This window comes from Haliotis asinina, chromosome 8, assembly GCF_037392515.1.
Source record: "Haliotis asinina isolate JCU_RB_2024 chromosome 8, JCU_Hal_asi_v2, whole genome shotgun sequence".
Lineage (NCBI taxonomy): Eukaryota > Metazoa > Mollusca > Gastropoda > Lepetellida > Haliotidae > Haliotis > Haliotis asinina.
Window position 1 is genome coordinate 33,352,171 of NC_090287.1, and position 27,804 is coordinate 33,379,974.

Sequence of the window (27,804 nt, forward strand, 5' to 3'; positions counted from 1 at the left end):
CGGGCGATAAAGCGATGGCCCGAATCAGCCACCATATGAACCGTATTTCGGAAAATGTTTGGAAGTAGTTTGTATGCAACCCGAGGCAGACGTAAACTTCCGGTTTGAGTGCCACACGTGGATATGGAGTGACAGACAGAAAGTAAACAGGTGGTCTATAATTACCATTCTACGAAACACCTTTCTTGGAATTAGGACCACAAATACTCGTTAGTGGTTATACAGTTATCACAAGTCTTATTATCGAATATTTGCCTCATTTTTTCCTCTGTGAAGATTGCACAACTATCCAACATTTGATAGTGACACACTGACAGGTCTGATAACATTTTGCAGATGTCTTGTTGTTAGCAGAAAGCGTTTGGAGACAACACCGTAACAGTAAGCGTATCTAGTAAAGTAATTAATTTCTCATACACAGTGTTAATCTTCGTGGTCTGTAATATTTTAGGAGGAAGCAACTGAAAACCAAAACTTTTACCTCGTGTCAAGCTTGTATCAGGTGGTGTCTTCGACAACTGTATATCCCACAGTTAACTATGCATCTGGAGCAATGAACATGTGAACATGATGCATGCAGAATATTACCCCAGCTTAACCTGAACTTGTAAACTTGATCATCAATAAATTTCTGAAGACTGATTAAATATTTTAAAAATGATGGACAAGGTGGCGCACGGACATATGGTCATCTCCTCGGTAAAGATGGTGGACAGCTGGTCTTCTTTTGATGTCCTTGCCTGTTTCAATCTTTAAACATGCTTGAGTCCATGAGTATATCACCCGTGAAGATCTGGGTTAACTTTGATCTTCAGTAACCCAGGCTTGTCGCAAGAGCCGACTATAACAGGATCCGGTGGTCAGCTTTGCTGACTTGTTGATGCATGTTACGGGTATCCCAGTTATTTAGATCAATGCTTATGCTGTTGATCAGTAGACTGTAAGTTCCAGACTTGATTGCAGCTGGAATATTGCTGAATGCGGCATAAAAATAAACTCACTTATTCACTCAGAACTTTATCAGAAATTGCATGCATTATGTTTCAAGGCATCAAAGAAACAATTAACTCCAAGCATTTCTGTGTCCCAAGATGATTTGTTTAATCATATGTTTGATCCATCTGTGCATGTCATGGACAGTATGTACGTGATGTATAGAGAAGGGCAATGTCACTAAGAAAATGGCAATGAAACATATGCTGTATGCTACTGAAAACAAAGATGGCTGCATCATCATTCAGCAGATGGCTGCTCTCATGTATTTGGGAAATCTAATCTAAAGTAAAATGCCTGCAATAAATGCATATTTTACACTTGAAGTTCATTTAAGTATTTGCATGCCATATTTATTTGTTTATAGCTGTCTGCAAAATCTAATGTTGCACTCATCTATGCTAAATGTACTTGCTTTCAAGTACTCTAAAGTTTTCTTTTTAGGTTTTTTGTGTCATTGTGTGTAGATTAAATGTTAATTTTGTGTTTCTGTTAAGGTCAAAACTTGCAAGATTTGTAATGAACAGTCATTACATGCCTTCCAATGACCACATGTTATAAATATCTCATGTTTTCCTGAAGCGTTTTCTAGTTTCTTCAATTTATCACACCATATATATTTTCCTGTAATAAAGTGCCAGTAACAGAAACACAATATTCAATAGCACATATTTTTAGTTCTAATGGAAGGCCGGTCAGTTAAGAGGCGTGGACGCCCAAACAGAGGAGGAGGAAGATTTGCTAGAGGGCGTGGACAGAGAGGAAGAGGGGGAGGTGGCCGAGGTCAGCAGGAAAGTCAGCGTGGAGGTTCTCGAGGAGGTGGATCGGGTTTCACAAGGAAGGGCCTGGATGATAAATATGACTGGGAAGACCACCCTCTGGATGGATTACCTCTTGATGATGCTGACGATTATTATGATAGAGGGTAACAATAACAGACTACTTCCATAATTTCTGTGTGTACGGAGAATACATGAAGTAATGTTTCAAAGAACTCATGGTGAAAAATTGTGTAATAGTGAAGAAAAGAGAAATGTATTTGCACACTACCTGCTTGATATATACTCCAGTTAATATCATGGTTGGTTGCATTTAGTAGCTTAATATGTTGGGTTGGATATTGCCTAAATTTTTGTATTGCGATATCTAGAGAATCTCACCCAAGTGTTGAATGATATCAGATATGTCAACACGAGTTGATAAAGTAACTAATGTCCAAGGACTACCAAGGATATTTTTACCTTTATCAATAAGTGTTGATGTAGCTGATATCACTAGACTCACTGGTGAGATTCTATTTATCATTAAAAAAGCGTTCTTCATTAGTTTTCAATGAAAAATGTACATCTCTGGAAACAGTACTGACATTACATTTGCAGTGCAGCGATGTCATAACATTGCGACATCATCAGCTCATAATGTCATAGCATTGTCAGGGCACTGCACAAATCCTACTGTCAATTTGATATCTCCTGTGGAACACAATTTTGGATGATAAATTGTGATATGTGAGGTGTAACATGTGGAATTAAGGTACTGAAATAACTGTTTCTGTTCATTTGAAACAATGCAACTTGCTACTGTTGGGACTCAGGTATAATTTTACAGGAGATCAATTGAAAACATCTCCAAATAGAAGACTCTAAAGTTTCTAAAGAAAAACATCACCTGCCGTGGCATCCGCTGTTTTGGTTTGTCGGTACCAATGTTTCTTATTTATGTGGAATAATAATCACGCAAATGCAATTTTATGAACAGTAAACATTCTCAGAACAACTGATGCATAATAGTATATATAAGATACAATTGTTCTTAGTAGTTTTGACTACATTACGAAAATTACCAATTGTATCGGGTGAACCAGTTTGTGAAAAGTGTACTGCAGTGTATTGTGAAGTTTGAATTGCAGTATACTGGTTTACTGGTATTATCGCCCCCCACCCTGTTAATAAATCTCCTGTTAATGTCATTTTGTGGCTATTTGCATCCTTTGAAATACAGATTTCTGTAGATATAATTAGACTTGTGCATCATGACTCTAAAAATAATGTAATCTTTGCTTGTCAGTTCAAAGCTCTATACACAAATAAGCTACCCTCACTTAATGTCATGCAATCCATTTCAACTTCAGAATCTTGTCTCTGTATATAGGTCTTTAAAATTAATATCTCCATTGTCAAGCATAATGATTGTGTGCATGATAAATGATGCATGATGTGTTAGCTCACTAATCCTCAGATACACAGCCCCAAAGCGCCGTCACAATGCGCCACAAGTCAAGGTCACAATGCAGCATCTGCAGATGAGTACAGAGAACCAGGAAATGGTACGAGACATGCTGCGAGACCTGCATGGTGAAGAACTGGATATGCCCGAGTGAGAATGCTGTCACACATTTTCTTTTGATTATCAACACAATGACTATTTGATGATTTTTTAATAGTTTATGTTCGTTTTGACAGGAATGTTTTTTTTTTGCTTTATTCATTTTATAAAGGCTTGATTCATTATGTTTCTATAGTGATAGTAGTCTATATTATCAGGATTTATGCCGGTTTTAGCAGCATTCCAGCGATAAGATGGCTAGGAACACCAGAAATTGGATTCACACATTGTTTCCATGTGGGGAACTGAACCTGAATGACGGCTAGCCTAAAGAACCCTTTAACCAATAGTCTACCTCAACACACCCTCATTATCATTATTACCTGCAACCTTCTTAATCTGCTGGGAAGAAGATGGTTATGTCCTCCCAATTAATGGTTCATGTGTCATTGAAGTGCTGCCAGATGGCTCATGACTTCTGTGGTGTTGTAGAGAGGATGAGTATGATGAGCTGGATACGAGAGATGATCATCAGTACTGGATCACACAGCAGCCCTTGCAGATCCAAGATGGCTGCAGCTTTGCTTTCTATGGACAATTCGAAGATGGTGGAGATACATCCAAAAAGGCGAAGGCTTCAAAAGCCATCAGTCAGTTTGGAATACAGAAACTTGCAAGGTATGTAATGTGCATAAGTAAAACTACTCCCAATAACAAGCATTGTCCTTTGGTCCTAGGTATCTCATTTGTCAATAAAATGACTGGAGAGTTTTGATTGAATGATTAGCTGCATGCAACTGAAACTGTCTTCCAGATACCATCAAAACTCCTACCACTGTCTCTTCCTCTTAATCACAGCTACAGACTTATTTGTGTGATCAGGAGTACAAGTACCTACATTAAACTCTCTGCAAGTGCATAGAGCACATCATATTTCTGAATTGCTGTGCTTCAGGAATGTGTTTTTAATCATTCTTTGGGAAATACTGTTCACCCTGCCCAATGTATAGTGTGGTAAAGTAAATTTTGTCCTGAACTATAGTTTAGGATGCTTGCGCAAGACGTTTGGTTAGTGCCTTTGATCTTATAGTAGCTATACCACATGATTTTTTCATATTACAGATAGATGTATACAAATAACATTGTCTGATAGCTGGCATTCTACTGATTTCAGATCACTTTTCCTTTTGAAAATCGGACCATAAACAAATATTTTAGAGGCAATTAAAGTGTCGAAATTCTGGGGCCAGGTTTGGATCAAGTGTGTTCATAATTACTGGAAAATCGCGGACCACTTTTTTTGTCGAAAATATCTTAATTTTTCCATAACTTTGCTGTTTTGGGGTGTATTTATACAAAATTTGGCTCAAAGGGTAATTGGATACCCCTGATTTCATTTCCGGCATCAGAATTCAGATACATGTAATGGATTAAAAGTTATTTTATATATTTAAGCACACAAATAAAAACAGTGCATGCCCAAGTAACATGGACTATGACTCCAGGGGAAGCACACCATCTACAACTCTGGAATTCATACAAAGATGACTCCTAAATATCATTAAACAAAACAGCAAACACACTCATACTTTTTAAGCATTTTTATTCATCTGTTCATACTCTAAGTTATAGCAAAGCATCTTTGTATGTTTGATGCAGTCCTATTGTAGGGACTGGAACTGGGACTCTGTTACCAGAAACATGTTACTAGTTTGCTCACAGACCTACATAACAACCTGCATACATCTGAGAAGTCTTGTACAGCTGCACAAGCTAGTGCTGGTTTTGCCGTGCAACCTGCAACAATGCATCATGATACTAAAATTTAGTTGCAAAGATATGTTGCCAAAATATTGTGCACTTACTCTGCGATACAATACAAATTCCAATATACAAGGGTGGTGATACAATATGGTACATATCATAATCCTAAAATCATTAATTCTAACATCAACTGTAAACCATCTTAAGATCAAAAGTAAACCATTTTAAAGTATTTCTCCAGATTCTGCCAGTGGTTTTCAGTGTTCATTCAGAAATGTGATAAGTAAGTTTATACACAGACTTTGTGAATGTTAATAGAATACAGGTGCTGTCTTTGACATAGTTTTTGATGCAAGAATGTCTTAGAAACTTATAAAGGGAAAATAAATGCGCATATATTTTGATCATCAAACAAAAGCATGTCTTCCCTCCCAGATATTGTGAATCAGAAGTATTGAAAATAATGGCCCATCTGAAGTATTGTATTGGGATATATGACAGTGTAAAATTTTGTATTGATTCACTCTATCGAAGGCCCTAGGCTCGATGCATCGTGACACAGCAGCATTTCAATTTGGAATAATAAGTAACCAAATTTCAACATTATCATTGAAGTATGGGATGTTGCCTTGACATGTCTTGATCTTGCTTTTGCAGATATGGATTTGATAAGGAACGGTGTACCGAGGCATTGAAAGCATGTGATGAGGACATAGGAGCCTCTCTGGAGCATTTACTGTGTGAATGTTTCAATCTGCTGAAAGTGGACACTACCCAAGACAGCGAGCAGACGTCAGAGGAATGGCAGGAGATACTGGATGCTCGCAATGAGGAGATGACAGCCTTACAGTCTATTTACGAGGATAAATTTGAAGAGAGGATATCAAACAAAATATGGATTCTTTATCTTGATCTTGAATCCCTGAATCAGATCCTTAAACCTGAACCCTCAAAACCAAAGCAATCAGTCACACAACAATATGACAAGAATATATGTAAATATTTTCAAAAAGGATCATGTAAATTTGGAAGTAAATGTAGACACAAGCATTCTGTGATAAACCCAGACGAAGACAACATTGATGAACAGCATACCAAAATACACAGTTCATATCAGCTAGAGGTGCGGTTTCCCCCTGGGAACAAATACCCCCACGAACCGCCATTTTTAGCCTTCTCCTCATCCCACCCTTTCCTCTCGGCTCACAGCTGCCTACATATAACACGGTTTTTGATAGAAGAAGCCAAAAGTCTTTCGGCACACCACGAGCCTGTGATATTTACCTTGCTGAGTCTGTTGGAAGATGATGGAGTGTTGCAAAGTCTAGTGGAACAGCCCCCACTGGAGTTCAGTGTGCCAAAGGCGATCATTTCCCGGAATCGGTATCGCCATCTTGCGGAGGGCAGCACTGATGCCTCTGCTGATGCAGATGCAGATGCAGATGAAGATGATGAAAATGATGAGCAGGTGGAGCAGATGATTGAGATGATGGAAAAGGAGGGAGAGAAGAACAGTGGAGAGGAGGAACTCATTCCAATGCAGAAGTATGGAAGGAAAGACATTGTCCCAAGACGGGTAAACAAAACAGAACTGTTCAAGAAAAACAGACTGATGAAGGATGACTTTGAAAAGAAACAGGTATGAAAGGATTGTTGAAGTGTAAATAATTCATTTTAGAGATGACTGCATGTGACTAGTCTCTGGTTCATGTAAACATGTTTATAAATATTTATGAAATGTCACAAATAACGTCTTTACAGGTCATTATCATTGTGATATCTGTATATTGTATGGATAAGTGTCCCTTAGAACTCCGTAGAAGTGACTGAGAATTTGTGGATGCAATTAAATGACTGCCAATTCTTTCATGTACCAGCTCAACATAGGGACAGTGAATTCTGTCTGAATGCATAATGCTATTTAGAAAATGATGTAATGTGGCATATGTTATATTTGAGAGTACACTTCTTCTGTAATGTACAGAATTTTGTACTTTTGTAAGGTTGAATCCTATCTAGAGTTCAAACTACTCTGAGAATCCCATCCTGGGGTGAAACCAATCTGGGAACACCATCTGGGCTTCAAACCAAACCAGCAATCCAATCCAGGGATCAAACCAAACTGGGAATCCCATCTGATGTTCAAAGCAAACTGAGAATCCCATTCAGGGATCAAACAATCCATCAATCCCATCTGGGGTTAAAACCTGAGAATCCCATCTTAGGTTCAAACCAATATGGGAATACCATCTGGGTTCAAACCAAAATGAGAGTACATACCATTTGGTGTTGTAAAAATATGGGGAATCCCACCTGGTGTTCAAGGCAATTTGGGAATACCATCTGGTGTTCAAATCAATGTGGGAATACTATCTGGTGTTCAAACCAATATGGGAATCCCATCCAGGGTTCAAACCAATCTTAGAATACAATCGAGGCTTTAAACAAATCTGGAAATACTGTCCCGTGTTCAGACCAATTGGGGATTCAAACCCACATTATGTCAAGAGTCAAGATAATAATAAATGATAAAAGTTGCTATCCATAAATTGTGCCTACTGGTACTCTATTATTAATATAGTATCCATGTTGGAATATTATTGTATCAATGTATGTATGTTTCCTCCTTTCACCATGTTCATATTTTCATTGACTGGTAGTCATCCGATAGTTACAAGAGTATGATCACTCAGCGTGGCAAATTACCAGCTTGGGACAGACAAGATGAGATTGTGGACACCATTGAGAGTAACCAAGTTGTCGTCATCAGTGGAATGACAGGGTAGGGTTGCAACCCAGTATTTGGGGGATCGGTTCTATGTCTGAGACCCAGGACATATCATTGACCACCTAATTCCTAAACCTCTTCAAATCTGAGTTACTACTGCATTACATAACTTAATGATATACTGGATATCACTGGATAAGGCAAGTGTTTTGTACCCGAAATGAGGAGGTGTTGCTAATTTAAAGTCATTTTACAATTTTCACTACTTACAGTCCGTTACACTTGTATGTGTAAAGCTCAACTCTGAAGCCTAATTTAAATTAAGTTATTTGTTTGAACTGAATTTTATTGAATGGACCGGATTCCCCTAGGGATTTGGATTTGTTCTTAAAATGCTTCTTTAGGATATGTTTGTAAATTAGACTGAGAGCCTGGTCGGAAGATGATTGTAGCAATTTCTGTTTCATAGCTGTGGAAAGACAACACAAGTACCACAGTTTATACTGGACAAATACCTCAGGTCAAAGAACTCGAAGATGTGTAACATCATCTGTACACAGCCACGACGTATTTCTGCGATATCTGTGGCTGAGAGGGTGGCGGAAGAACGGTGTGAAAAGTTAGGGCGTAGTGTCGGCTATCAGATCAGACTGGAGAGCAAACAGGTATAGTAGTTTTGAAGTCCCTATAACATACCACAGATGTCACGTGATGTATTCCTCTTTGTAGCCCTGTTGAGGGAATGAATCAAGATCTGTGTGAATGCTTCAAGAAAAGTTAAGAGATCTCAGGCTTATAAGAGCTTTGTGAAATGGAACCGTGGTAACTCAGAGTTTTAAGACTGAGTGGGGAAGTGTTGTTCACCACTGCCAAAACTAGCATACGTCCTGAGTGGTATAAACAAGCTGATACAGTAGAATACTTTTATAACGAACAAGGATATAATGAACTGACGGCTATCGCGAACTGTTTTAAAAGTCCCGAATAAACCACTATATGTTATCATATATAAAAGTCGTGAATAATGAATTCTCTATAACGAACTTACCGGCTATAGCGAACTGATTTGCAATGCCCGTGCGTCTCAGGTAACACAAATTAACGGTGTGAATAACGAACTGAGCGAACTCAATCAGTGTCATTGCCAGTAAGCGATGCTCACTTTAAAATCCTCGACAGTTCCAGTTAACTCTAATTAATGGTGTGAATAGTCAGTTGAGCAAATTCAGTCAGTGTCAATTAGCGGCGCTCACTTTGAAATCTGACCAATGAGTTAGACATCAAAACACACTCCACTTTTTACACCCATGTGAATTTGTAGTTTGATTTATTAACCAATCAGATTGCCGGAGGCCGTAAAGACTCTCACTGACGACCAAGTTTTGCATACTTCCGGCACAGCAACTCGGTCTTTGGCGATTTAATAGAAAACGACAAGTGCATCCCCTCAAAATGCCTGTGTATATGCCTCCCACACACATCAGAAATGTGGACAGAAGCTTTTGATACTTGTGAGACTTTTAAAATGCGATATATTCAATGATTAGTGACCTGTGTAAGATTACTGACTTTGTAGTGAAAAAACATAATATGAATGAATGTACGAATAAACTGAGTAGGAATGTGTTGTACTGTATAGTGTGTTTTACTGTTCTTTCAGTGGATTTTCACGAATAGCGAACTACGGATATAACGAACTAATTTCAGTGGTCCCTTGTAGTTCGTTATAAAAGTATTTTACTGTATAAACAAGCGAAATACCTGCCTGCTTGACTGCCCAGGACGGGTTATTTTCAACATGGACTGCCAGATTGTGAAATTCACGAATGCAACAATAAACCTAATTTCTCCTAACATCAAGTGACTGAGTAATATTGCACGAATGCTACAACGATGAAAGAAACTCCAGAAACAGCCATCTCATATTATAGCTCCAGCTCTAACATACAAGTTGTTCACCTATATGAAATCATTTCTGTTGCACTTGTAGTCATCATTACTTCAACAAGCTAGGTTGGCTGTTTTGGTTTCAGTCTGCCTGGACACGTCTACTGTTCTGCACCACAGGAATAATTCTTCGACAACTGGAAGGTGACCCTAACCTTGAGGGTGTTACACATCTCGTTATTGATGAAGTACATGAACGATCTGAAGACAGGTCAGAATGCCAGAGTAAACCTGAATTATTTTTTACAAGTATTTACCTGTGTAAATATAGTGAACAGCTTCAAAAAAATGAAATCTCATGAAAGTAAGCATTTATTTTTATGCCTTCTATTTCAAAACCTGGCAAAAAATCCTCAGGGTTGCATTTTCTTTGCTGTTAAACTTCAAAATTGACAAATTCTGGATGATCATGTTATGTTGTGGTCATTGACTTCACTATACGTGATATTTCTCTGAAGACAATGGCTGCCTTATGTGTGACTGTCTTATAAGACGATATTAGCTTCTTGTTTCAAGATTGTTTTCAATTTCATTCCAGTGACTTTCTGATAATGATATTGCGCAACCTCTTGCGTGTGCGACGGGACCTCAAAGTTATATTGATGAGTGCGACCTTGAATGCAGATCTGTTTTCTCACTACTTTAAGGATTGTCCTGTCTTGGAAATTCCTGGTGGGTGGACCAGTTAAAAGATTATATAGAGGATATTTTATTATCAGAAGTCTTTCCCTGACACATATGTCCTAATGCATATGCTTGCTTTACCATCATTATTCCAAATAATTTTTGCTTCTGTTTTTAAATCACAGTGAGTATATGTTCTCCCTGAAAAATCTAGTGACCTATTTTAGTTTTAAAATTGACTAAAACAGTTATTCCGAATTGTAAATCTTTTGGAGGCTTTACATCATGTCTTGTTTGTTCTCATGTGGAAAAATATGGAGGACTTCTGTGTCATGTGTTCTTTAAGGGGCAGTGGGTTATCTTAGTGGTTAAAGCATGTGCTCTTCACACTAAAAACCTGGGTACAATTCCCCACCAATGTGTTAAGCCCTTTTCTGGTGTCCAGCAGTGTGATGTTGCTTGAATATTGCTAAACGCGGCATAAAATCATACTCAGTCACTTACTCATTCTTCAAACATGGACGAGACCATTGCTTTTAGTTTGACTGGCATTTTAGGAAGTTGCAGAGTAAATTACATAGCATACAGTTTTTAACAGGTAACAGCTTCTTGCTTACTGCTTAGAGCAATATTTTGATGAAAAAACGTTCACCAATGTGTAGCCAAAATTATATCTGAGGAGAAATCAACATTGAATTGTCATGCAAAGTAAAAAACAAGTAGTTGTTGTCCATGACGTTGTTTACTTTGTGTCACTTCCACAACATGAAGCTGCATTTGGACTTCATCATGTGTTAAACCTATGCGGATCAAGAGGGTGTGTGTGGTGTGTGGTGTGTGGTGTGTGGTGTGTGGTGTGTGGTGTGTGGTGTGTGGTGTGTGGTGTGTGGTGTGGTGTGTGTGGTGGGTGTGTTGGATGTTAAGGGGGCTCTCTTTCCCCTCAACTGGAAAATTTCTGGATCCGTCTATGTTAATGCTAAACACATCTCTATTTATTCACAGGGAGAACCTTCCCAGTTGACCAGTTCTTCTTAGAAGATGCCATTGAATATACACGGTAAGTAAAGGCAGTTCATTCATTGTCAGATGCTGCAGACTTTGTCTATGATATGTAAACTATCAAAAAGTTATTGGCTGTGCAAGTTGTTATATCTTGTCGTTCAGTGGATGTCCTTGTTAACCTGTTACCATTGAAAGAAGTAATAGTTGACCCAGTTCACAGATTGATTGCATGCTATCGTATGTCAGCAGCATTTAAAATTCCCACCTGCCCAACCATCTGGGACAGTCTGTTTTAATCTCGGAGGGAGTTTTAAACACTGATGTCAGTTTAGTATGGTTTATCAATAGTTGGATTGTCTGGTCCCAATGTGACTATTTTCAGACTTCTGTCATGTACTGTTACTCAAGAAGATTGAAAGCTTGTGACCCCTATTACTGCACCACACAATTGTGGATAATTGCATGTAAAATGAAGCACATACAACCATTGCCTGAAATGAACACATGACAAATTGGATCACAATTACAGATTTGTAATGGAAGAGAATTCTGCCTATGCTCGTCCAATCAAGCGAAGCAATGCCGTGCGAGCCCAGCCAGGTAGAGGTCAAGGTCGTATATCAGCAGACGACATCCATGATGAACTGGAGGAGATAGGTAACACTGTGATGGTGGAGCCAGCCAAGGACAACATCAGGGATGACAACCTCTCAGTCAAGCAACTCTTCTATCGATACAGTGGTACGAATCTGAATAGTTGTGGAAAGTTGTCGCCATAGAATCCATGGGGATTCCAAGTCCAGTGGATTTTAAGACTGATTAATTGTAAGAAATTATTGAATGGTTTGGTTGAAGCGGGGAGGTGGGGATGGTGGTGTGACCTTTTGGTTAAAATGTTTGCTTACCCCGCCAAAGATGTATGTTCAGTTAAATACATCAGTACAATTTGTGAAACACATTTCTTGTGTTCCCCGCCATGATATTGCTGAAATATTGCTAAAAGCAGAATTACACTAAGCTCACTCATTTAATGGTTGGGATGGTGGCATGTTTGCATGACTGTCAACTCAACCATGTAGTGTAAATCAGCACATTGTTTGATAAAAAGTATTTGATTTACATACAGGTTGAAGGTTGCTGATTGTGATGTTATAACAAAACAAAATACACACAGTTTAGAAATCAAGCCCAGCTGAAACAAATTACATGTATCATCCTTACCATTGTGACTAAAGTAGTGATTGGATGTTTGACTTCCTAGAGAGACCAGTTGACAGCTAACAGCAAGGTCATCTGTCCATCTTCATCACATGCTTCATTTACAAGGGATTCTTGATTTTCAAAAAGAAATTCATCTTGTAATGAAAGTGATTAGCATTCTCTATCTTGCAATGAAAGTGATTAGCATTCTCTATCTTGCCCATAATCATGTGTTTGATTAAGTGATATACAATGTATGTCTCAATGTAATCAGAGTCCATGGAGAAAATGTCTGCCCTAGCTGATTGATGTCATGATGCCAAGCATAGATCTTGTAGCATAAATCAACATTCACTTTGTTTGCTCATCTATTTGGCCCAGAGTATCGCAAGTCCACCATCAAGGCTATGGCTATCATGGACATGGAGAAGATCAACTATGACCTCATTGTGGCCATACTGGAGTGGATTGTGGATGGAAAACATGAGGTAAACCAATGGAAAGATTTAATGCTGCTAGAAATTTCAGTGGGGTAGTCTAGTGATTAAGGTGGTCGCTTGTCACGCCAAAGACCGGGTTTGATTCCCCATATGGATATATTGTGTGAAGCCCATTTCTGGTGTCCCATGCTGTGATACTGTTGGAATTTTGTTAAGGCGGCATTATACCAAACTCACTCACTCACTCAGCCACTGCTTTAAATAATTTATTAACGCCAACGATAATATGGATGTGGAAATACCTTCCTGTTGTTGCTATACTGTAGGAAATTGTTATTGAAAGGGTACTGTACAATGTTTGACTTGTTTTTGTGACATCTATTAAAAATGCGTTTATTGTAAACTTTACTTTCAGTATCGCAAAGATGGCGCTATTTTGATCTTCTTGCCGGGTTTTGCTGAGATACAGACTCTGTATGACTTGCTGATGACAAGCAAAGAGTTTGGAAGTAGGAACAGGGGAAGGTGAGTGGATGTAGGAACTGAGGCAGTGATTAGGAACTCAGATAGGGGCAAGTGTGAGCTGGGATGGCGGTCGGTAAGTGGGGTGAGGAACAGGAGGCAGTGATTAGGAACACAGATAGGGGCAAGTGTGAGCTGGGATGGCGGTCGGTAAGTGGGGTGAGGAACAGGAGGCAGTGATAAGGAACACAGATAGGGGCAAGTGTGAGCTGGGATGGCGGTCGGTAAGTGGGGTGAGGAACAGGAGGCAGTGATTAGGAACACAGATAGGGGCAAGTGTGAGCTGGGATGGCGGTCGGTAAGTGGGATGAGGAACAGGAGGCAGTGATTAGGAACACAGATAGGGGCAAGTGTGAGCTGGGATGGCGGTCGGTAAGTGGGGTGAGGAACAGAAAGCAGTGGGTGGGTCAAGAACAAAGGCGTATTGGAAAAGTAATAAGGGCATTGTGGGTGAGCTGGATAAAACGCCAGGCTAGTGGTCCAGCGAAGTTGAGGGGTCAGGATCGAGCCCACCTGTGACTGGGTGTAAAAACTTTTGAGTCAACTTTGTGTGTGCACGCTTTCTGTGTTGTCACAACCCCTAGTGTACAGTACATAACACTATACACTTAAAAGAACCCATGAATCCATTGGTATATGACCAGATAGTGGCTCCATGAATATACACCTAGTTGTGGATGGACTTGTAAATGGGTACCTTGTTAGGATGAGAAAGTCACAGATAACATGGTGGGCCTTAAGGCAACAAGAGTTGTATATTTTCAAGGCAGTTGAGATTGATAATATGATGGGTCATTGAGACTGACATCCAATGATGGAGGAAAATATATGCCAGCGCCTTGAGCAAGCACTAGTTACTTGGATACGTGCTCTATATAAGAATCTTATAATAATTCTGTAGTAAAAGGGCATGTTTTGGAACTGGAATATGGGTCTAATGTAGAAGCAGTACTAAGAGACACCGAGTGGCTGCAGTATTAGGATTTGTTTGGATTGTGGATAGCTGCTGATTGTATTTGTTTTTATTCATGTTGTCCCTTGCTTGTAAATCATATCTTAAACTGGTTTTTTTGGACTTAAGACTGTCACACTGTGTGGCATTTTTAATGCCAATAACTCTTCTGAGATAATTGGGCAACATAACTTTTTCAGTAGTTTGTCATTGCAATTTCTTGCAGCTTTTGAAAGCATTGCAAAAACAGGTTCTTACATTTCCTGTTCTTAGATACAAGATAGTGCCTCTTCATTCATCTTTATCAAGTGAGGATCAGCATGCTGTGTTTTCGTGAGTAATATTTCTTAGACACTTCATTAATATGATTTTTGAGAGAGGATTTACAATTTTCAGTTATAGAACAGAACCTATCATAGAAAAGTGCTGAGAATTCTGCTTGGTGTGATACTATAGGAATCATCGCTGGAACATGCTGAGCAGAGTGACATTGTCCTCTGGGTTCAAATCTGGATTGACACAGTTATCTTCTGTGGTCTTTCTGCACCATATGGGTGGTGGGGTAGCCTTGTGTTTAAGGTGTTCACTTGTCACACTGAAGGCATGGGTTCGATTCGCCACGTGGGTACAGTGAGTGAGACCCATTTATGGTGTCCATCACCATGATATTTCTGGAATATTACTCAATGAGGCATATAACCCACATCAAGCAATCATTTCTGCACCATACTTACTTAGGTAATCTGCTATATCTGAGTGTAATGTTTCAGTCGACCTCGAGAAGGTGTCACTAAAATTGTGATATCCACCAACATAGCGGAGACGTCCATCACTATCGATGATGTTGTGTATGTCATTGATGCTGGGAGGATGAAGGAGAAACGGCAAGTACAGAAAGTGTTGTATCAAGCTCACATGCTTCCTCTCCATCTCCAGGGTTTGCAGTCTGGTGAACCTACTCACAGTAGAAGTACCTGTGACCATCCGGGTTAAAATATGTCTTCAGTAACCCATGCTTGTCGTAAGAGGCAACTAAAGGCATTGGGTGGTGAGGCTCGCTGTCCTGGTTTATCATGTCATCAGTTCCCAATTACATTTATTGCTGTTGATCACTGGACTGTCTGGTCCAGTCATATAGCTGGAATATTGCTGAGTATGGAGTAAAACTAAGCTCACTCACCTTAAATAGCCAGTCCCACTGATTTGAAAGAAAGTCTACATTTAAAAACAGTTTGAATTTCACAAGAAGGTTTTCAAACCTCTTGGAGACAGAAAAGATGTCTTCATGGGACCTTCCTAACCAATGTTTTAGATTTAGGCCTCTCAAATCTGATGAAATTTGTCACTATTATTGTTGATGGTTTGGGGTTAATGCTGGTGATTCTACAAGATCATTAACAATATTGAAATGTTTCCTGTACAGATATGATTCCTGCAAGGGGATGGAGAGTTTAGAGATGGTGTGGGTGTCTCGTGCCAATGCACTACAGAGGAAAGGTCGTGCAGGTCGTGTGGCATCGGGTGTCTGCTTCCATCTCTTCACACAACACAGATTCGAACACCACCTCCGCCCCCAACCTATACCTGGTCAGTTGAGAGTACATTGTGTACCTGTATGTACCTGTATCTTTCTGTACCTGATAAGTGAGTGATGGTTATATATAAAGGATCAAAACCAACACTGATGTTTGGCTTGAAAAAGTAATCCTGTGACAGAGGGAAATAGGGGAGGGTACGAAAGGTCCAACCCAATTCCCCAAGGTCAAGGGCTTACTGTTTCGAACAAAATGGAGGAGGTTGTTTTGATCCAACTTATGAACAGCCCAAATATATATTTTAGATGTGATTTTAATATTTGGTATTTACTGTTGAAATGAACTGGGATACAACTTGCAACCTACGCCTTGCCTTGCATGTGCAATGCACATGCTCTGCACGCACTACTCGTGTCCTGCATGACACAACATACTACCCATCTTGTGAGGAACACATGGTTTGTACTGACAAACAATCTTATACTACACAGTGATCCTTCTTACCCAGTTGGATAAGACCGCCAAGGCTTGCAGCTTCCTAAACCAGGCATCGGCACAATATATTGAATGTTTTCAATAATGAGATATATTCCAATCATATTCAGTGATAGCAAGACAAATTTATATCAATCATCAAAACAAGAAATAGTTCAGTGTGAATGGATCTATAGGAATTGATGGTTAGGGATTGATGGTTAGGGATGTGGGTGGGTATCGATGGGATAGGGTGTGGATGGAGATAGAATGGTGAGATTAGGGTGGGTAGGAATAGGAATGTTAGAAACTGGATATTTAGATAGATTGGGTACAAACAGAGTGGGCAGAGATGGGCAGAGGATTGGTACACATAAGGTATGATTTGGGAAAATTTGCAAGTTCTAAGATGCCTGTCTCACTGTCCAAGCATGTCTTTTCAGAGATACAGCGGGCACCTCTGGAACAGATTGTCCTGAGGATCAAGATGCTTCCCTTATTTAAAAAACATGGAATACAGGTAACAGTGTGTTACATTTTCATGGTCATGTCACCCAGTGAAATTAAGACAGGCCAGAACCATTGTTAAAAAAGAAAGGAAGACACTAGTCATTCACATCTGGTTCTAAGCTGTAATTGTTAAATCAGATCCTCCTTTCATTATTTTGACTTCCAGTGTCTATATTTGGTTGTGTATTCATGAAATGATTTCAGAATTTGTTTAATGGGCGTTCTAGAAGTTGGTGAGTCAAAAATGAAACATACAGCTCTATGATTACAACTTCTTGTTTATTATGCTGAGCGACGTTTCGATGTAGATTCTAACATTGCTTGATAACGATGTAAGAATCTACATCGAAAGGTCCCTCAATGTAATAAACAAGAAGTTGTAATCCACAAAGCTGTATATTTTATTTATGATTTGAGAAGTCACTGTTCTGTCTATGCAGGAGGTGCTTGAAAGCCTGCTAGAGCCTCCCAAGGAGGATGCCATCCGCAATGCTATCAAGAGATTACAAGACCTTGGTGCCCTTGATGACCTACAGGTAAGACCACAGGAAAATAAAAGCTCTGGTTTCTGATCACTGTAGACAAAATAATGTGTTGAAACTGTTCACTCTTCTTGTTGTGAAGTTGGTTGCGTTCAGCTATATCCTTAAAGCATTTTGATGAGTGTCAGCCCAAAACCATGCCATCATTTTGGGATGTTTGTAGACATTTGACTCATCTGTGATGGTTGTTGATTGGAAAACATGTTTTGTAACCAATATCTTTTTTTAGCAATGGAATGACTTTAAAATAGGTAAAGTTTGAATATACTCAGCAGTCAGGTTCTCCAATTCATATTCCACTCATCCACTTTGTACATGAAGTTAGTCGGTTGAAACACTGATTCCATTTCACCGTAAACTAAATACATTTGTCACTTCAGTTTGAGTGATTTGCGTTTTAACATCAAACAAACATATTTCTTTCTTAGTAACTTGTACATAAATTGAAAGCATTTGCTTGGAATTGATTTGTGATTTCATTTGTTTGATCGAACACTGACAATGTAAAATCTGTTTTCAAGGACCTTACTCCTCTAGGCTACCATGTCGGATCATTGCCAGTTGATGTTCGGTAAGTTACTTTGTCACTGTTAATTGGGACAGGCAAATAGTATCTGTTAATATCATCTTTACCTTAAAGGTCACATGCAATGTAAAATACAACTTTGCAGATTCTGGTACCTTTCGGTATGCACTTACCGAAACAAATCATCAAAAATGCCAATTCAACCTATAAAGTTGAAAAAAACGCGATGAAAAAAAAGCCCGCGAAATCGGAGTTCAAACGTTTCACTAAATTCCCCCCAGCGCTGGGGGGAAAACTGGTTTCAACAGCTGTGCTGCGCTGCGTCCATAACGCATGCGCAGTGAATAGGTTCGCGGAGCTTGAAACAGTATGCATGCTCAGCGTCTGAGGTTGTGAGGTCGGTTGTGTACACAAACAAGTAAATAATCTACTCGTTACGTAAAAAATCTTGTTGATTGTGGTAAGCAGTCTCTGTCACAGAGAAAGCTCAGTGTCTGGTTTATTCACACCTATATGTCTGCCTGCCTGTCTGCTAAAGACAACATGCAGTACACAGCTTCAATCATTGACCACGTGCAATTTGAACTTAACACCTATCAGACTATACGACATAAAGAAAATGAGTTGATTTATGACTCGTGCACCCGAGCCCCGTCTCTGCCACATTATGTAATTAGGCACGTGTGATACACATGACATGTTTTTATGTCTGTGGGTTGCAAGCAAACTACATTCACTTTTTTTCGGATGACTGGATCTGACGGAAACTGGTGCAAACTCTTGTCAGTTTCAAGTCCTGCTTTGCACTTGGACGAATGACAGATTCCAGCCACGCAGTAGTTTACCATCTTTACTGACATGATTTTTGATTGGATCGAGCGGAAATTCAGAGAACATGTATTTTCAAAATCCAGCATCTCTATATACATTCTTTCTGGATAACGACTTCTTTTAGTGTGTATGATTTTGTTTGACAACAGTATATGAATCCATACTGAAACGACGCATCAAGTACACAAAAAGAAGTTGTTATCCATAAAGAATCTTACTTTCATGTGACTGACCATACTTCTAAAATGCCCATCAAACAGATCACCTTTCTGTACACACAATGAACCCTCAGCATATCAGCAAATGAAACAGCCAATCAGGGGCCGTCGTTACACTTGAGTGCACATCCATCCGCTATGACTGGGTTCGGTCTCCCGAGGGTTTCGTTTCGGGGGAAGTAAGCCCAAGTACAAAATATTGCACTTTTGAATCGCGATTGTACGCTTATAATTTTGTTTATTTGTTTTTTAAAAGAAGCAATGTATATTATACGTCATGAATAAGTGATAAATGTGTTTTAATTATGTTTGATTTTTTGGTTGCATGTGACCTTTAAGTCATTTGTTGGTGTTTTGGATTAGAACAGGCCTTCATCAACATGTGCTGTTGGTAAGAATTGACCAAGTAGATAAATGTCAGAGATTTGGTTGATGGTGTGTCATTGTATCTAGTGGGTTTGAAATATTTAATGTGTATGTAATATTATTTACATGCCAAAGTCATTTAGCTGTATCATTGCTGAATTTGGGTTAAACAAACCATGGGTAACTTCGCAAAATTTACATGCAACCCTAAGAGTTACCCCATTACTGAAGTAGGGGTTTTGTCATGTAGTGGGTGTATTTGTATGTAGTATATATATAAGACCCATTGTTGTATATGATGTAACTCCCTGAGAAGAGGAACATCCCATAGCCAATATTGAAATGAAAGAGTGTTTAAGTTTGTCACTCACTGTGTTTTGTGCTGACAGAATCGGGAAGCTGATGCTGTTTGGTGCCATCTTCCGCTGTCTGGATGCTGCGCTCACTATAGCTGCAACCCTCAGCTCAAAGTCACCGTTTGTAAGTAATGAGTGAGTTTAGTTTTACGTCACACTCAGCAATAGTCGCCTTGTGTGGCAAGCATGGATTGCTGAAGGCCTGTTCCACTCCGGACCTTCACAGGTCTGTAAGTTTTGCAATGACTGTTTATATGTCTGAGGGTACTATGATAACAGTGGGATGAGAGATAGTGATATATTATCCATTATCCACTTATCTGCTACCACTAGTTGCAAGTCATTAACGAAGCTGGTGGGGTAGCTTAGTGGTTAAAGCATTTGCTCATCACACCAAAGGCCGGGGTTCGATTCCCCACTTGGGCACAATGTGTAAAGCCTCATTCTAGTGTTCCTAGCTGTAATATTGCTTTAAATATTGCTAAAAGCAGTGTAAAACTAAAACTCACTCATTCACACATTATCTAAACATCAGGTAAATGATAAATACTTAGATGTTAGACTACACCATGAAGCACATCAAGGGGTAGTGAATGTTGTGTGATATGTAATTTAGTTTGCTGAAAATTCATGATATTTTTCATTTTGAAGTACATCAACTAAGGGAATTAAAACATGGACTGACATAAATATCTGAAGCCCATTGCTCGTGTCTCATATCTGGTGCCATGATAATGCTCGAATATTGCTATAAGTGGTGTAAAACTTTACTCATTTCTAAGGGAAATGATGATTTCTTTTGACTTTTGAAATGAAAGTACGGACTTGTGCAACTGGTGCTGTTGTTTCAGGTTTCTCCATTTGACAAGAGGGATGAAGCCGACAAGAAGAAACTGGACTTTGCTGTTGGCAATTCTGACCACTTGACCATGTTGAATGCTTATATGGTGAGTTCTATTGGGTATATAGCATTTGGGCACCTCTCTCTGTGTTGTGATCTTTCTGGAAGTGTTGAATCAGCAGTCCCTATGACTGCTTCAAAAGAAAAATATGCCACAATAAATGATCCTGTTCTATTTGTGCTGTGGAAAGCAAATAGCAGGTTTTTGTGATAAAAAGATACTTTCTGTTCTGATAAACCATAATCCCATACATACTTTGTCTCCGTTTTAAAAAGGGGTGGTGAGATAGCCTAATGGTTAAAGCGTTCGCTCGTCACGCCGAAGACCCAGGTTCGATTTCCTACATGGGTACAATGTGTGAAGCCCATTTCTGATGTTCCCTGCTGTGATATTGCTGGAATATTGCCTAAACTAAAGTCACTCACTCCTTTCTGAAACCTCAGTTATGTACACTACGTGTTGTGCAAAGGCCTCAGTGTTTCATATGTGTTTCTTAAGGCAGCTGGAATATAATATTTCTTCTCAGGGCTGGATTGATGCAAAGGAAAGAGGTTCACACGCCCAGTATGTCTTCTGTCGAGAGAACTTTCTGTCCATGAAGTCTCTGCAGGTAAGTTGATAAAGACAGAGTAGGGCAAAAGTGATCTATCGATTGTTTTTTGTTTCATGATAAATGATACATAACAGGGTGCAGTATAAATGCGATTTGCAATATGAAACATGATGCATCTAGAAGATATTGTTAGGGTGCCTGTGTCATACCATCTCTGCAACATGAGTGCCTAAATGTTGGTATTCTCTGAGCCAGATCGAGGGATATATTGCTATTTCGGCACGAGTGTCGTAAACATAGTGTGATATGGGCACGGATATAATATTCTACTTAATGTCAGAGTCATCAAATTGAGGAAAATAAACTGAAATCTACCTTCAAACATACCTGTCGTTGCCTTCATAGAAGAAACGTAATGTCACAGCATTGTTCATGACGCCACGTCAAGGCAAAGTAATATTTTGCTCTTGGCCATCGTATCAGAAATATGAACACCAATGTTTTCGTAATAAGATACCACATATGAAAATCGGGCCGAAACTGTATGTTGTACATAATGATATGTATGATAAAGGACATAATGTAATTTCCTGAATAAAATTGATATTTTGATCTTATTCTGACTCATGCTTAAGTGATACCTAAAATTTGTCTGCCAAATGTCTTATTGAAGACAAACTACTCTCACTCCAATCCAGTTGGTGTTTCAGCAAGAAGCTGTCAAGTGTTTGCTATATAGCTGAAGTTTGGATTGCTTCTGGATAGGAATTGATGAAATAAAATACCTATATTGTGATACAACATATGTATACAATATATATGATTAGGTGCCTGACTCTGAGGGTGCGAGTTAGAATCCTGGATGGGACTTAACCAAAAAGTACTAGAATTTGTACTTAACTAAGAAAGTGAAATCCCAAATATACATATGTTGCATTTGACCACTTTCTAAATGGTGTAGTTATATTGTGATAATGTAAATGTTCTTTGTATGCTTCTTGCTGCATCTGTGATGAAGGTTGCACTTTTTCTGTCACCATTGTCAGATATGTGTGAGGTCTTTATGACATTCTGTTTGAAGATGCTGTGCAGTTTGAAGCAACAGTTTGTGGAGCTCTTATCTGATATCGGGTTTGTGAAGGAAGGAGTGACACTGAGGGACGTGGAGAGGGCATCCCGGACTGGAGGGAGGGATGGAGTGGTGGAGGCCACAGGACAGGAGGTGAGTGTGCCAGATGGGCAGGTGGTGTTTGTGTAGGAGGGAGTGACACTGAGGGATGTGGAGAGGGCATCCCAGACTGGAGGGAGGGATGGAGTGGTGGAGGCCACAGGACGGGAGGTGAATGTGTCAGATGGCAGGTGGTGTTTGTGAAGGAAGGAGTGACACTGAGGAATGTGGAAAGGGCATCCCGGACTGGAGGGAGGGATGGAGTGGTGGAGGCCACAGGACAGGAGGTGAGAGTGTCAGATGGGAAGGTGATGTTTGTTTAGGAGGGAGTGACACTGAGGGATGTGGAGAGGGCATCCCGGACTGGAGGGAGGGATGGAGTGGTGGAGGCCACAGGACAGGAGGTGAGTGTGTCAGATGGGCAGGTGGTGTTTGTGTAGGATAGAGTGACACTGAGGAATGTGGAAAGGGCATCCCGGACTGGAGGGAGGGATGGAGTGGTGGAGGCCACAGGACAGGAGGTGAATGTGTCAGATGGGCAGGTGGTGTTTGTGTAGGAGGGAGTGACACTGAGGAATGTGGAAAGGGCATCCCGGACTGGAGGGATGGAGTGGTGGAGGCCATAGGACGGGAGGCGAGTGTGTCAGATGGCAGGTGGTGTTTGTGAAGGAAGGAGTGACACTGAGGAATGTGGAAAGGGCATCCCGGACTGGAGGGAGGGATGGAGTGGTGGGGGCCACAGGACGGGAGGTGAGTGTGTCAGATGGCAGGTGGTGTTTGTGTAGGAGGGAGTGACATTGAAGGACGTGGAGAGGGCATCTCAGACTGGAGGGATGGAGTGGTGGAGGCCACAGGACAGGAGGTGAATGTGTCAGATGGCAGGTGGTGTTTGTGAAGGAGGGAGTGACATTGAAGGACGTGGAAAGGGCATCCCGGACTGGAGGGAGGGATGGAGTGGTGGAGGCCACAGGACAGGAGGTGAATGTGTCAGATGGCAGGTGGTGTTTGTGAAGGAGGGAGTGACATTGAAGGACGTGGAAAGGGCATCCCAGACTGGAGGGAGGGATGGAGTGGTGGAGGCCACAGGACAGGAGGTGAATGTGTCAGATGGCAGGTGGTGTTTGTGAAGGAGGGAGTGACATTGAAGGACGTGGAAAGGGCATCCCAGACTGGAGGGAGGGATGGAGTGGTGGAGGCCACAGGACGGCAGGTGAATGTGTCAGATGGGCAGGTGGTGTTTGTGAAGGAAGGAGTGACATGCAGAGATGGACTTGCTTGCACCTGAGCTGAAGCCCACTCCTAGTGTCCCCTGTCATGAATTTGCTAAAAGTGTGTAATACAATACTCCCAGGACCAGTCCACGGAATTTGTCTTGATTTATGCTTGTATTACAGGCCAATGTAAACTCTAAGAACTGGAAGCTGGTGTCAGCAGTGCTTGTTGGTGCCTTGTACCCAAACGTTGTCCAGATCCTCGTCCCCGAGACCCGATACAGTCAGAGCAGTGGAGGTATGACACCTTCCACAGAACCACACTTAGCTACACTTCAAGCTGTCTTCTGACTTCCAAATCTGTCATTGTCAAGGGGCACTTGAATGGTTATTGTTGCAAATGAGGATTGTTGCAAATTCTCTGGTTAGGTTGGTAAAAAACCTAGACAGTGTATGGATTAATGCTTTGAAAACTCTGATTTACAGACAAGTATCTATTCTACAGCTTTTTTGTTTGAATGGACCCCTATTCAGATATAATGTGTACTGAACAGCAAAAGGAACGCAAGTTTAAAATGAAATGTCATAAAAGTAAATGTTCATGTTTTATGTCAAATTGACAAAAAGTTGCATTTATTTTGCTGTTCAGTATATATCATCACTCTGTTGCTGTTAGCTTATACATGTTTCTTAAAGATTTTTCTTCCTAAGCAAACTGTCTAGTTCCTTCAGATTACAGTTATTCTCACACCTGTCAGTAATCAAACGTTAAGCCTATTTCTGATTTACCTGCAGTTATATTTCTGGTATACTGCTAAAATTGTACAACCATTCTCACTAAGTGACTCTACATATGTTACCCAACTAAGCAGCCAAGTGCATCTGAAATTGCCTGTGGTCTTTTGTGCCAGAGAGTGACAGCAGCTCTACTGGAAGCTCTCATAAAATGTCCATCATTGTCATCAAGTTTACGCATGTGCATTTTGTTTATCAGGAGCTATTGTGAAAGCCCCCAAACCGGAGGAGATGAAGTTCAAGACTAAAATGGATGGATATGTAAGTTACTTTCATTACTCTCCTATTATATTTGTAGAAGTTGATAAAATAATCACTTTTCACCTGTATGAGCCTTTAGGTCCAAGTTTGTTTTTATATACGTTGGTCTGATACACTGCGCTGATCATAGTCAGTGTATTCTGTTTTTGGATGATGATGGTGATGATGATGATGATGATGATGATGATGATGATGATAATGACATTGGTGGTGGTGGTGAAGATTGTGGTGAACACAAAGAACATGTTAAAATATATTTACTTTTAATACCCGTTTTCACCATCTGTTTTGATAGGTGTCAGTTCACCCTTCATCTGTCAACTTCCAAGTACGTCACTACGACAGCCCATATCTGGTGTATCATGAAAAAGTGAAAACGTCAAAGGTTGGTAGCACATCACTTAGAAATTAATAAGTCAAGATGTTATTTACAGTGACATTCACTGATAGTATTATGAGTTGTTTATAGTGTTACTAGTATCAACTGATATAGAAATCGTCTAACACTATGAAAAATTGTGTTGTGAGGGGAATGTTGTTGATGTTGCAGGTATATATCCGAGACTGCACAATGGTGTCCGTATATCCGCTGTTGCTGTTTGGGGGCGGTGCCCTCTCTGTGGAACTCAGCAAGGGTTCTTTTATCCTATCAGTGGATGATGGCTGGATACGATTTATGGCTAGTTCACATCAGGTTAGTCAATAACTCCTTACCAATGTATTTTCAGGTATGCCATTTGTAAAATAGTTTGTAATGAAATTAAACCGATGTAATCATTAGTTAATGGCTTTTGTCCTTTAGGTATATACTGAATAGAGAGTAAATAATCAGGCCAAATATATCATCATTATAAAATGCAAGTGCTTTTATTAAATATGTTTCATTTTATAAGGTGACAAACAGATATTAAGGTGGTAATTCAACTACTCATCACTGTAAATGTTTTGACAATTATTAACACTTAGATTCACAAGGATAGTCCTGATTACTTTTTACGCTGGTTGGATTACCAACCAAGTCTTTGTGTTTTTTTCCCCACAGAACTTATTACTGTTCCCTGCCAATAAGTAATGTGTATGTGTGATGGCCACATGCAGTGTTTGCGGTCCTCAGTATCTGTGTGTTAAAATCTGCATTATGATAATTCCTTGGCACAGGTTGCAGAGCTTGTGAAGGAACTGAAGAATGAACTGGACCAGCTGTTGGCTGACAAGATCAAGATGCCTAACATGGACCTGTGTACCTGTCCTCGGGGCAGCACAATAATCTCCACCATTGTCAAGCTGATCACTACACAGTAACAAAGAAACAGTGGCCTTTGAAGATCTGCAAACCATGCTTGTCAAATAGAGGTGCCTAGCAGGATCAGGAGGTCAGACTTGGTGACACAAGTCATTATATCCCAATTGTGTAGATCGGTGCTCATGGTGTTGATCACTGGATTGTCTGCTGCAGACTCTATTATTGACAAATCACCCCCATATTGCTGGAATATTGCTGAGTGCAGCATTTAACAACAAACTAAAGTAAGGTACCAGTAGCTCCACAGCTTTCCACAGCAGGACCAAGGTGGATTGTCCAGTGTAATACAAACAGTCAGCTCTGTGACAAGTCTAATCAGTGCTGGAGACATATTTCTTCACAGCCCAGTGTTATTAAGTCATTTAGGATCATGTTGTTTTTGTGAAGTCTACTACTGAGTTGATCTGTCAAACTATGGAATTTCTATTCTGTAAACATAATACTATAAATGTATAATAAACAGAATATATGTAGTGTATAAACATAATGAAATTGTGCCTTAACTGCAAACCTTGACTTCTGTCCATGGCAACAATATTGACTTAGAAACTGAAGATTGAAGAAGTTCTTAAGAAGACATGCATATTTTCTTCTTCATACCTTGTCATCCCCTGCATGTATATATGTATGTAGTGGTGCTGCAGGTCCTCAGTTATTTGTTATATTGTGTTGTATTTTTTGTTATCAAATTTAGGAGGAACAAATTCATACTGAATAGCTTTATGTGTTTTCAGACATAAGTGTATAGTTGTCTTATAATGAAGCTGATTGTGTCATGCAGACATTATGAATACTTGGATGGTGCTTGTGTTTAAGATAAAGTTGTGTTTTATATGGTAATGATTAGAGGTGTGACGATACAGAAAATTCACGATATGATACATATCGCGATATCTTGGGACGATACGATTCGATACACATCACAATATGCAATCGTGAGTTATTTTCTTTAGAAGTGTAAATATTGACATAACCGTCAATTTCTAGTGACAGTTAACAATTTTTAAGTCAACGATACGTATCATGATACAAAAAGGTTTCGATATATTTATCGTTCGAAAAAATGCATCATGATTATCGATACTGTGATGTATCGTCACAGCTCGTAATGATATCTTTTACAGTTGTTGGTGTGATCAGCAATTTGTGATGTTCTTAAGTGCCCCCCAAACCAATAACACAACGAAAATATCAACAAAGATAACGTCCTAAAAACGTCTTCATTTATGGAAGGCATTATGGTTAGAAAGGAAAAAGGAATGAAATTTTGTAGGAACAACTTGAAAAGGATTACTTCCCTTCCAGTATCATAGAACAAACATACTGGAAATTAGACTTCCATATAAATGGTAAAACTATAATTTTATGCCAAGTAAAACACACCTTAAAACCATTGCATGTACATATGATGTTAATATCATCATAAACTGTTGCATGTAGGTAAAGTGTAAGTATCATTATGTACGAGGAAAGAATTGGAATGGAAACAGCTTTTGTGTGCTATCCTCTTTTTCTCTCCCAGATCTGTACATACCGTCAATGTATTTATTTGATTTTTATAATTGTGGCATAATTGTTCTCTAGTCCAGTTGTAGCCAAAGGAGACTTGTTACAAACAGCTGTGAAGTGATGACTGTTTGTAATCTGTACCATTCACTTCCTGGACCCATTTTCATTAAAAAATTGCATCACTGCTTTTTCAGTAATACAGAGATGCCATGGAAATGCTAATTAAAAACATCATCACATGTCCAAA

The 27,804-nt window shown here is 39.6% G+C and overlaps 1 protein-coding gene across 1 annotated transcript; it reads left to right on the top strand.

The window, feature by feature from the left end:
* The first annotated feature begins 84 nt into the window (after positions 1-84).
* On the top strand, positions 85-27,804 carry LOC137294015 (putative ATP-dependent RNA helicase DHX57). Its single transcript, XM_067824934.1, has 28 exons — positions 85-150; positions 1,672-1,918; positions 3,232-3,369; positions 3,811-3,996; positions 5,740-6,721; positions 7,743-7,864; positions 8,280-8,475; positions 9,844-9,968; positions 10,296-10,429; positions 11,384-11,438; positions 11,913-12,124; positions 12,965-13,071; positions 13,439-13,548; positions 14,771-14,830; positions 15,268-15,381; positions 15,921-16,084; positions 16,950-17,026; positions 17,457-17,552; positions 18,080-18,129; positions 19,889-19,979; positions 20,707-20,802; positions 21,284-21,367; positions 22,392-22,532; positions 23,873-23,987; positions 24,684-24,745; positions 25,041-25,130; positions 25,296-25,439; positions 25,904-27,804. The coding sequence occupies exons 2-28, from the start codon at positions 1,677-1,679 to the stop codon at positions 26,045-26,047; spliced, it is 4,137 nt and encodes a 1,378-aa protein (XP_067681035.1). The 5' UTR covers positions 85-150; positions 1,672-1,676; the 3' UTR covers positions 26,048-27,804.